This window comes from Mugil cephalus, chromosome 20 (assembly GCF_022458985.1).
Source record: "Mugil cephalus isolate CIBA_MC_2020 chromosome 20, CIBA_Mcephalus_1.1, whole genome shotgun sequence".
Taxonomy (NCBI): Eukaryota; Metazoa; Chordata; class Actinopteri; order Mugiliformes; family Mugilidae; genus Mugil; species Mugil cephalus.
The window spans coordinates 6213182-6225539 of record NC_061789.1 but is presented as its reverse complement, the minus strand read 5'-3'; the positions used below and the strand labels follow the sequence as shown (position 1 = coordinate 6225539).

At 41.0% G+C, this 12358-nt stretch overlaps 1 protein-coding gene across 4 annotated transcripts in view; it reads left to right on the top strand.

The window, feature by feature from the left end:
- plppr2a (phospholipid phosphatase related 2a) overlaps positions 1 to 12358 on the top strand; it is a 48363-nt gene that overhangs the window by 21700 nt on the left and 14305 nt on the right. For 3 of the 4 annotated variants that reach the window (XM_047572422.1, XM_047572423.1, XM_047572425.1), the window contains exon 3: positions 3282 to 3470. In XM_047572422.1, coding sequence (XP_047428378.1) covers positions 3282 to 3470 — 189 coding nt within the window. Of the gene's footprint in view, positions 1 to 3266; positions 3471 to 12358 lie in introns of those variants that run through there. The other variant, XM_047572424.1, reaches the window with a different exon arrangement.

Here is a 12358-nt window from a genome sequence, read left to right as displayed (position 1 = left end):
TTGACCTAAAATTAGACCGAGCCAGAGAAGGGTCTTGTCTCACAGCGGCTGGACGTGCCGATTTTGTGCTCACAGTCCAACGGACTTCCTCAGGGCAAATCTTCCACCCATTCTTGAAATGCTGTGTAATTAAGGAATGAGTGTGACTTTAAGGCGGCATTTGAGAATTAGCGGCGTTCCCTCTAGTTTAGCAGTCACAAGTGTGAGTCAGAGCCAGTCACAATAAGCTCTGGAAATGCATGGGAACGGCTCGACGCAATCAAACAGGCATACAAGAGAAGGTTTTATGAGTCACGCGGTTAAAACACCTCCTCTCGCCCAAAGCAAACCCATCAAAGTCCTTCCATCATGTGCAGCCCACAACCTCCAACGGCATACATACACAAAATATCACAAATTATACTTTTTGGGGCAATAAAACTCAGCCCTAGCTCTACAGAAATCCGCACAAACATATTTTCAAAACATAAGTTCCAAAAATAATGAATATTACAAAGCTAGTTCCTCAGTAATTCCCTCACCATGACAACCACAGACAGCGAAGCACTTCTCCCTCAAGGGAGGCACAGATGAGAGATGATTTGATACAAATAAAGAAACAGAGGGAAGAAAAAAGTAGAAGAAGCGTTTATATATGTTTGCCTCGGTGGGCGTTCACTCGCACATACAAATGTTAGACATTTATATGTTTTAATGCATTTGTATGTGTGTGCGCGTTGATGCCACACGAGTGGGTAGCTTGATTTCATCCCTTTTTCCAAGGTGAAATTGGTTTGTCTTGGCTGAGGGTGTTGTATCAAATGGTTTTATGAGCGAGCGCATATCTTTCCTTATTAATCATATTAGACCTGAACACTAAAGCTGCAATATTTCCGCCTTTTTTGTATTTTGTATACAATTATCTGGATTTTTTATATAATTTAAACAACTCGCAATTTTAGTTGAATCTTTCTAATATCAAACAAAATGTCACATAAACCTACTTTACACCACCTGCCCAGCAACAAATAGCAGCCTAGAGAGCTAACAGCTAGCTCATAAAGACAGACGCATAATTAGCTGCTAAAGACCCAGATGTTTTCCTCTGGGTACATCCACACTAGTACATTTTTCATTCTGATGTCTTTCTACTTTTAGAAACTGTGTTTTCAGACCCTTAATATAATCTGAAACACTGATGACCCCGTTTTCGTTTGACTACGTTAGCATTGGTTGGGTCATATTTACCGCTATGGGCGCCTACTTTCATCACGCCTCTGTCTCATAACGCTTTTACAGACAAAAACTTGACAACCTCGACGACCAGTGAACAAGAACTTGTAGTCTATGTTGTGCTGGAGGCCAAATATTGTTCAACACTTTTGGGAAAGATCCTGTGTCCAGCGCCGTTCTATATAAACCCAACATGGAGATTGAAACTAAATGTGTTACTGTGGAAGTAACCTCGAGAGATGGTGGATACCAAAAGAGAGCTAAAAGGAAAGTGGCTAGGAACCTTATTTCAAATGGATGCTAATGTTAGCATGCATGTACAGCTATATACAGCTTTATAAAGTGATAATATTTGTAGCTTTCTGTGTTGCTCACAGAAAGATAAAACACCATAAACCTTCTTTTTACTGCCAAAAACTAAGAATCTGTAGTTTGAATGGTTTTAGTCAAATCTGTCTACATGTGTTTGCTATACTCCTTCAGTGATCTCATGGTGTTAGCTGGAGGCAAAACAGAGGGAAGCTTGAGGCAAACACTGTCACTGTCAACCGTGAAAATGTTGTCTTGCTGCATTTTGTGGTGTCAAAAGCAGAAACACTAACTTGAGATTTTATGGCATACCAGCCACTGCCAGTTGTAGACAACTTTGGTTGAACGTGATTTAAAGAAAAGATTTGAGTGAGACAATCATCAACAACTCTCTGTTTGCAGTGCACATTTGATATCAGGTAAGGTTAATATCTAATACATAATAAATAATTTTCAGCCTGGATAACCTTATAGGTTAGACTAAATTATGACTGAAATAGTTAATCATTATTTGGATCATGTATTTGATACGTGCTAATTCTAACTGCGAGCTAACACAACGGTAGTTGTATGTTTCAGGGGTGTCCAAGCATGAATTGCATTACTTACTTACTTCTTGTAATATCTTCAGTCAGTGAATATAATCCCATCAGTCAGACTCAACTTTTTAAAATAACACTCACGTCTCGGGGAGTGAGTGAATAAGTATATTCTCTAAAATATGTTTTCCTCGTCCATTCTTACCAAAACAGTCCATTGAAATATGCTAACTGCCGTTTACATGCTACAGTGTTTTACATGCTACAGTGTTTTTTTGGGGCGGAGTCCCACCCCCAAAAAACGTCACACTGTTTACAAACTGTGAAGGGGTCTATATGAGGAGTCTGTTTTCATTTTTTTGGCCACTGGTGGGCAGCATAAACAAGCTGTGAGTTCACATCACAACCACCAATCAGATCATTAAAATGAATTGGAGACACAGAAGCTATGCTTTGAAAATTATTTATTCATTTGTAAGTCAAAGACGGAATTAGCAACACATTTTAGGTAGATTTTGATTTATTCTTTTCTTGTAGTCATCCATGATGCAAAATTAACACAGTAAAATCTTAATTACATGCCTCTGACTCCATGAAAAACATAAAATAATGATGTCAGCATGTATGAAAGGAATATAAAAAGTTTTTTTTTTATTAGAAGTGATGGCTGCAGAAACACACTTGACTCCCCTGTTCTGGCCTAATGCATGTTCATGTATGACAAGCCCACACTATCTACAAATACACCCACAGCTCGACTGTAGTAGATTTCATGAGTGCCGGCAGCAGAAAGGATGCTCCCCCCTTTCTCTCCGTCACTCCCGCCTCCCTCCCTCCCATCCTCTCTCTCTCTCTCCCTCTCTCTCTCTCTCTCTCTCTCTCTTCTTTGTTTTTGCTGCTTGTGGAGCTGCGCAGCCCTCTTTTATTCAGTTTTTTGTTTTCATCTCTTGACGGGAGAAGCCTCCTCCATGCAGATTTCTTATTATTCTATTTCTTGTCTTCTCCCTCACCCTCTGTCTCGGGTCTAAACACTGAACATCTCACCCCGTCTCTCTCTTTCTTTCTCTCTGGGTCTGTATCTCCTATGCATCTTTCCACGAGTGAGAGGAACAGGGACTCTTCCTCTCCTGCTCCTCCTCCTCCTCCTCCGCCTCTACCTCCTCTGCTTCACCTCTCGTGCTCCTTTCGCATCCTAACCGAGGGATAATGTTCTATTTCCAGCTGGTGATCATGGCTGGGACGGTGCTGCTGGCTTACTACTTTGAATACACGGACACCTTCCCCGTGCACATCCAGGGCTTCTTCTGCTACGACAAGACCTTCTCCAAGCCCTACCCGGGTCCCGACGAAGCCAGCAAGATCCCCCCGGTGCTCATCTACTCGCTCGTCACGGCCGTCCCCACGCTCACGGTAAGAGAAAAGCGCTTCTGCACACGGGCAAGAAGTTGTCAAAGTTGCGGTGGCGTGTCGGATTTGTCCTCTTTATTTGCTTTCACGTGTTACGAAAGTGTTTGTGGAGTCTTGCGATGAATCATCTCTGGTGTGTGTGTGTGTGTGTTTGCCGCACCGCTGAGATCTGAGAGAGCAGATTGAGCAAGCTGCATGGAAGTAACCCCCCTCCATCCATCCATGACAGGCAGGTGCATGTGCGTGCATGAAGCGAGAGGGGAAACCGGGAGATGAATCAGCGCGGACGACGCGAAGATGTAATGGGAACAGGCAGACAGGTCATTAGAGGAAGAAAGAGGCAGAAACAGCGAGACGAAGCAAAGAGAACGAAAGTTGGGAGTCGAGGGCGGATCAAAAATGGCAGGAAACAGATGCCATCTGATTAGAGAAACCCGAGATGATAGGTGAGAAAAAAGACCAAATGAAAGCAGAGGACGGTGATTTGTTTTTTTGTTTTTTTTTGTGTGGAGGTAGTTGTGTTTGTGTTTTTTGGATGGATATGAGCTCACGTGTTCGTGAAGTGAGCTGTTGAGCCTCAAATGAGATGGAGGGCAGTGAGCCTGAAACACCTGGCGCTGAGCACAGACCTGAGCAGCTTACATCCCCGGCATACCCCTCGAGAGAAAAAAAAAAAACAAAAAAAACAAAAGAGAGGACACCACGAATACCAGCCAGCATCCACAATACAAAAGCACTCACATTACCCCAGTGGATTACAAGCACGCACAAAGCCGCAGTTAACGCAAAGACAAGAATACGCTACAACCTGGGCACGCACGCACAACAGCAGTTGATGGCGCCACTGTGTGCAGTTTGCCACAAAAAAAAAAAAAAAAAAATCCACACCAGACCAAACAATATGTACAAGCAATTTAATAGATGCACAAAGGGCTAATTAGCTTAAGTTGATATATCTCATTCTGCATAATTGGTTCTGGAAAATTAATAGTGATGGGAGAGGGTTTTAGAAAATTAAAGTTTTCCTATTTCCCTCTTTATGGGATGGAGTGTAGTTTTGTTTTTGGTTTTTTTTGACCGCCCTCTAGTGGCACTAGTGATTATGACGGGAACAAAAGAGGCTTCTTGAAAAGCAGTTTTGAAGCGGCAGTTAGTGGCAGTTGCCATCTTTGTACTGTCTGACTCCTACTAACTGTGAAGAAAAAACTTACTGTTCAGAGTCTCTTTGACCTAGTATTGTCTAATTAATCAACGGTTTAATTCTTTTGCATTAATTTGACGCTGTAGCTATGGTGACAGCCATAGTCTGACGTGCACCTCCCCAGAAATGTAACCCCTCCATGCTTCACCATTTGAGTAATTTTCAATTTGATTGTTTTGGATCAATTAAAATAGGATGCACCGAAGAAAGATTGACTGAGGAGGTTTGGAGTTACTTGAATTTGTGCGACTTAAATTTCAACTAAATTCTGGCGGAAGTTTGAGCGCACAAGTATAAACACCTGGCACTGCCGTTGGTTACGTGCGTAGGTTACGCAGTCTAAATCCAAAAATATGAACGCTAAAGTGACCAGTCACCAGACCAGGTTGCTAGCTTGTCTGGTGACTGGTCACTTCAGCGTTCATATTTTTGTACAGCCTCAGAGTTTAACCCTTTGTTGTCACAGTGAGGCACCCAAATAGTGTGTCTATATCAGCCAGTTAGTCAGGAGGTTGGGGCCGTTAGATGGTTCAACAAAACACTAGAATCTAACACAGAAAACCACCTTTCATTTGACTATTATCAGCAGTTGTTGTGAATTTGGATCTGAGCTAAATAAGTGGTAAACACAACAACAAAGCCCTCATATTAAAGATTCACCAATTTTACCCATATTGTATTATTCCTAATCTAACCTAACCAAACTATAACCAAGCTATAACCATAGTATTGTCACCCAGAAATTAGCAGTGATTTATATTTTTTTCTTGGAGGAAACTGTTGTGTATTTGATGGGCTCGTTGGTTATTTTTGCATCTCTATCTTTGAGGAAGAAGTCATTCAGGAGCAATTTCTTCACTTTGTTACTGATACATTGCAGTCTAATCTGATAGCACCAAGCTCCACTCACTAATCCCAAACAAGCAGACCTTTAAATTTGCCCTAACAGACGTTAAATTACTTTGGATGTCGAACTGGGTCAGAGCGCATTACTTACACCAGCTAGTCTGCCCTAACCTGTGCTGACAGAGGTCTTGGTATGTGTAACAAGCAGCAAAGTAAATCACAGCAGTAATTCCCTGCGATAGAGCCTGTCTGGTGCAAATGCACTTTGCCATTTGCTGGTGGTTCCAGTGGAGATTTATTTCTTTTTGCGAACTGCAGCAGCAAATCTGTGCCTTGTGTTTTGTGATAAAGTGGCTGCACAGCATAAAAGCCAAGCCATCTTTAAAAAAAGAAAGAAAGAAAGACAGAATTTTGACCTTTCAGAACCTCGTTCAGTAAGAGGCTCGGGTCTATCCTAACATTTTGTGCCAAGCGACATGAGTGTTTGTATTGTATTTTTATTTAAGAACAATTACTCTTGCAGACTGATATTATAAACGAGACCTTGTCTGGCTGAGTCACCGAAGGTAATCACACACCGGTGTATCGGGATCGGCGTCAGAGTCCTTTGAGCCCAACAGAGGGCAGTCTAGCTCTCAGTCAGCTCCCAGTAGGGTGCCTACATTTAATTAAAATCATCAATCACCTTCTGAAAGTTTCAGCATAAAGAGCAAACCCTCCACTTAGAAGAGAAGCATATAGAGAATGGGCCACCTTATTTCCCATCATATCCCATCTCAGTGTGCTAGTCACATTTACCATTGAGTTTCCATAAGCAATGACTCATTGCTACGACCATTTATTTTAATACAAGTTAAAGATACAAGCAGATACAAATTTATTTGTAGCTGAAGGCGCCCAGTACAACAGTCCTGCAAAATACCCTAGATGAGGTAGTTTAATGGGCGCCAAAATCCCACATATGGAGGTGGTTCAGTTTGTCAAGTCTGGTCAGTTTTATGTATAGAGACCAAACATTGAAATTCGCAGCAAATGCAATATATCTTTATCTAATGATACATATAATTAATGTGAAAACTATAGCAGAATACTGAGAGTTGCCTGTTTGCTAATCATTCCTGATAAAAATGGACCTAATTCTTGGAAACATACACCCAAGCTTTCAGAGCTGAAAAGATAAAGCATAAAGATTTGTAGCACTTTAGCTAGCTAGCTAATTAAGCTAACATTAGCACTATGAGTTGATCAAAAAAAAAGTCTCTGGCTGACTTTAAAATGTTTTCAAACAAAGAGTATTTTTTAAAGAAGAAGAAGGACAGTCAAAACAGGCAAAATATATGCAACATAATAATTCATTTATTTAGAGAAGCAAACCAGCGACTTTTGATATTTCTGGTAGCTCGCTGCCAGATTTTATCCCAAGGCAACTGCTGCATCTGCAACAACGTTGAAAATTCATTGGTTCATTTTAAGGGCATCTTGAAAGTTTGCCTAATGGAGCTTGTAATCCAGTTAAGCCTAGGATGAATTAACTTATCTAGCAAAGATTCGGTCTGACAGTGAGTGTGCAAGTGTGTGTTCATTTTGCGAAATCCTTCCTTTGATCACTTTTATTTTTTTTCTTTCTCTCGCTCTGTTGCCTTTCCATTCTCCATAACCCAGAGCCCATTTCTCATCCGACTACGTCTCATCCACATTGACCTTTTTTGCCTTCATGTTCCGTTCATTACCATCGCTCTCCTCCTTGTGTAACTTAAACGTCTCTGTTTCGTCTTTTCCTTTATTCGGAAAAGTTCCTCTTTTCAACGCGCTTTCCTGGGTTCTCCGAGGTTGTATGTAACAGTTCCTTGCCCTTTTCTGGTTCCTCCTCACACCTATTTTCTCTAACCTGCCAATTAACAAGTTGTCACCTTTGAGCCGATGAGTCTTGTCACCTTGTTTACTTAACAATCTGTGGCTGGAGTGATAATGATATATATCCCAAAGGAAAGAAATAATGAATTCCTCGTTTCTCCGACCCAAGTCAAATGGAGGTAAAGGAAACATATATAGCTTTATAAGTAATAATAAAAAATAAAAAAAACGCCACCTTACAGCTCTTTTCTGTTCTGATTCATCCCTTTTGAATTCAAAGTGAGGTTCAACATCCATGTTTCTATTTTTAAGATGCTCAGCTTAGGCAGGCCACAGATGCTCCATCTATTATTACGTTGCAGCATTCCAACATGTACCTGCACTCACCTTTTCTTATTTATACATTTGACTAAAAATAAAGTGATTCTAACAGGACACCCGTTACAAAGGGTTTGCACGTTGCAATAAACATCTTCTAAATCTTTAATAAATCAGCCACTACTAGATGTGTGGACCTATGTTTTGAAAAAGATTCATGTTGGAGTTGACAGTGACTTTTGACTTCATTTGAACTTGGTCCTTTCTACTTGAAAGTAATTGATACCTTCCAACAAGGTGGATGCTACATACACCGATCAGCCACATCAATAAAACCACTGACAGGAAAAGTGAATAACAACGACCATCTTGTGACAATCAGTGTTCTGCTGGGAAACGTTTGGATCTGGCATTAGTTGTGATATTACTTAGACATGTAGCACCCACCTAGACCAGACCAATCACACAATCAATCCCCTACCTCATGGCAATGACACTCCTTGATGGCAGCAGCCATCGCCAGCAGGATGCAACCACAAAAACTGTTTAGGAACAAAAACATGAAGGTGTTGACCTGACCTCCAGATTCACTAGATCCCAAACTGATCAAGTATCTGTGGGACTCCTCCCGACCCACTGGTGAAATTACTGCTGTTACTTAATAGCTGTGGTGTAGTGGTGTAGTGATGTGGAATTGGTTCAACTAGTCATTAGCAAATTCAATTACAAAATGTTGTGTTAATTCATTGTAATTCTACATAGTGTAGCATTTGCTTAACACACTTTGATTAGATTTAAACTTGGATTATGTTGTTATGATTGATCGCATATTATATTTCAGATTTAAACTACCATGGTTTGGGAGGACCAGGTTGCCATTAATAGATTAAGTACAACATTTCATTTTTTAGAGTGTATTTGTAGTCAGTAATTTACCAAGACAATCCCGTCCAGTTGGCCTCATATTGCCAAAGTGCACTCAGCCTTGTGAATACTGACAGTTTTTCAGAGGTGTCCTGTCGACGACCTCTCCCCCTCAGCTGTGATGTCAGTGGACTGGCATTAAACTACTCTATGCCTCACCCGCACGAACCATGACCTCACACCAGCCCTAAAAGAAAACTCTCACATTCACGCACAGTTGCACAGACCAGATCAATGGTTTCTCATCAGTCACTCTGTTTTCTTTTAGTTCTTTGGTCTTCCCAACCGGCCGTCTTTACCTTATTTCATGTCCACAACGCAGTCGTTGACTGTATGTTGCTAACCTTGGTTAATGACAGCAGATGGCAGGGTGGGCTCCGTTATAGAGGTGGTGGCTGTGACACCGGCTGCCATTGGGAGCATATGTGTCCGGGTGAAAGCTTTCTGGCTTCTGCCCCTTCGACTTCTGTTGCTGATCCTACCACGGCGAGGGCAGGGCAGGGCAATGATGAGAAAATATAATACAAGAGGAGGTGATGTTATTGAGTGTGTTAAAGAAAATCAGTGCAAAAAAAAAATCTCTGTTCATGGAAAGAAGAGGTTTGTGTTGTTTTCTTGGCTGCACATTAAAGGGGCTCTATCTGTTCTATCTAAGCATGGTGCCGATATCCATACAGAAGGATAATTTGCCACAGTCTGCACAGTTCCCACTCTGCCTGGAACACAGTAACTGCGTTCATCTAACTGCTCACGATGGTAATCACCCAACCCAAGCCAGCAGAGGATTGCAAACCATTTTGACACTCATATCACCTCCAATCTCCCTGTCCCTGCTGCCACCTTCTCTTTTCTCTGTTACCTCAACCAGTTCCTCTCTCTCACCTGGGTATTGCATCAACCTGATTGGCAAAGCAGCAAATGGTGCGACCGGGATAGAGTTTATGCCGTCCTCCTGCCTAACTAGTGGTTTCGGCAGGAGTCACTCCATTCCTGTGAAATGAGATTAGACCGAGCAGCGGCTGTCATTTCTGCTGCTTAGCTTTGATCCGCTTCTGACTCATGCACAGAGGAGAGACACCTCAGGGGTCCTGGGAGTCTGGTGGACTGCCATGCATCACTCAGCACCTCAGAGATCTCTGACAAACGCCAAAGCCCCAATCTGCATTCGCAACAGGGGTGCATCTCCAGCTCTATTCTTACTTCTTACCGCGGGGACACTGGTCCAAATCGGCGTCTTTCTGTGACACTGTGAGTGTTTCGGCCTAGAAAATGATCAGGCCAAGATGAAAGGCAGCAAAGCAGGAGGAGGCAGAAGCTCTGGAAGGAATCAAAGTGATGAAACAGATGAATAAATGGGTGTAAAGGTTGTTCGGTTGAACTCTCTTGTCTTGGATTGAAGGGTTTACCCCTGGAGGATACTGTATGTACCTAGTTTCCAAGAACATTTTTCTGTTTCTTCTGAATTAAATATAAAGTTAAACACAAACCTACTGATGATTGATCATAAAAAATGAAATTGTTGTTTCAGAGCATATTTTGCCGAACCCTAGGTCTAACCCTAACCCTAACCCTAGGACTAACCCTAACCGATTTTATCATCTTGTTTATGTTGTTGTTGCCTAAGAGCTTGTTTTTTTCTACAACAGGGATACATTGTTCAATATGTTTTTTTAATGATTTGGAGATTGCATGTCTGATTACACCAGGAGTCCAACAACCGGTTGTTTTTCTATCTCCATGTTTTTGTTCCCCCCGGATACTCATCTTATCCCATTTGGGGCAACTGTGCTCAGAAAGAATTGATTTTTTCCAACCAGAAAGATCAGATAAAACGTGCTCACCAGGCATAGACACACTAAACTCTTGTCCAAATATGAGTCTGTGAATTTGATTTGAACCGAAAATAATACCTGTACACACTCTTGGATAGTCCTAAAACCAATCAGAGATGTTTTGTTGTAAATAAATTCAACTCCACGGCACTTAAATGACGCACATGACTGTGTTGCTCCTCTGTCCACCGCCTCATTGGTGGAGAGATTTCAGATCTTTCACCCTTCTCAATCTTTTTTGTAAATCAGACCTGCCTGCTCTGATTAAGTTGGACACATAAAACGTTACTTGTTATTCTGATTTGGATTATTATTGGAATACTAATGCCCAGATTGATGTTACAAATGAGATCTTTGGGGAAAGGTAATTACAGAGCATTAACTTCTTGAATGGCTTTCTGAATGGTAATGAAGTTTCATCTATGATGTATATCAGATTTCCAGTATTACCTGGTTTATCCCTAACCATACAGGATAAAATAAAATAAAATAAAATAAAAAAGTCCAAGAAACGTCTGCTCAAGCGTGGTTAGCTGGCATCTATCTTACCTCAACTCTGTGACCCAAACATCACACAATGGTCCATTGTAAATAAATAATGTACAATTCTTCAGAGAGAGAGAGAGAGAGAGTATAAACAGCTATACATCCCATTGATGGTTATTTTTAGAGGATGTAACAGAGCTCGGGGAAGGGGGGCTTTGGCGTAAAATCGAACTGGATAAAAACATAAGGAAAAAGACAAAGAATATATATATATATATATATATATATATATATATATATAGATAGATATAATATATAAAATATATAATATATATATATATATATATATATATATATATATATATATATAGATAGATATATATATATAACCTACTTTTCCTGCCAGTGTGGAAAACAATCGAAGGTAAAGGAGGAACATGAAAGACTGAATGGGAAGAGGGGGGGTTGCTGCTAAATGGTGATAAAGAGATGAGATGCCGCAAATAAATGTTTGGATATCTGGGCAGATTCTCAGCAGACTAACAATGGCTACATGTGCTCGATTGAAGGGCTTCGCTGTGGATGTGCATGAGTGGGTGGGCAATTTTTTGTAGCTGCTGCTCTGTGTATTCAATTGTGTTGTTCATTATCAAGTTTAAGTCCATTCATCCGGGAAAAAAAGATCACCTTTTCACCTCAATCATCTTTCCCTTTCATGTCATATCCTTAATAAACTTCTGCGTCTTATTGGACACGTCCTGGCTCCACTCTTTTTCGCTGTTTATTGTCAAAACCCCGCTGAGAACCACATGCGAGTAAAGGTGGGGCTGATCCTGATGCACTCAGACAAGTGCAGTGTCTTTCGTCTCATCCATTAGCCCAAACCTCATGTATACAATGCATCGCGGAGATTGAGTTCGCCCTAGATGATGAGAGATAATGGGATGCCAGTGACAGCTAGGCATCTCTTCGTACTTCACACATGAGTACGTTTCCCAATCTTGTCAGAGGCATTAGTTCTTATGGCTGCAGAGTTGCGCTTCACTGAAGTGGATCTCCAATGGGTCTGTGCAGAACAAGAGCTGCATGCCTTCGTTAGATTAGACTCAGAGAAAGACTGAAAATGTTTTTTGATTAATAATTTACAAATGATTGATTGCATTTCTTGCCATTTGGAGTTTATCCACACTCGATTGTTGAAGAACTTTACGCAGAAGCTACGGACTTTTATTACAGGAAGAATTATCTAAAACTTTTAACAACAAAACTCTTAAAGGTCTTGAGCCAAACCTCTCAAATACGGGTCACCAACAGGTCAGCTCGGTGTAAAGACCAAACATGAGAAGAAGCAGCACTTCATAAGTAATAAAATCGACTTCCATCACCTCTAAAGCTCACTAATTAACACATTAGACTACATGTTGTTTGCT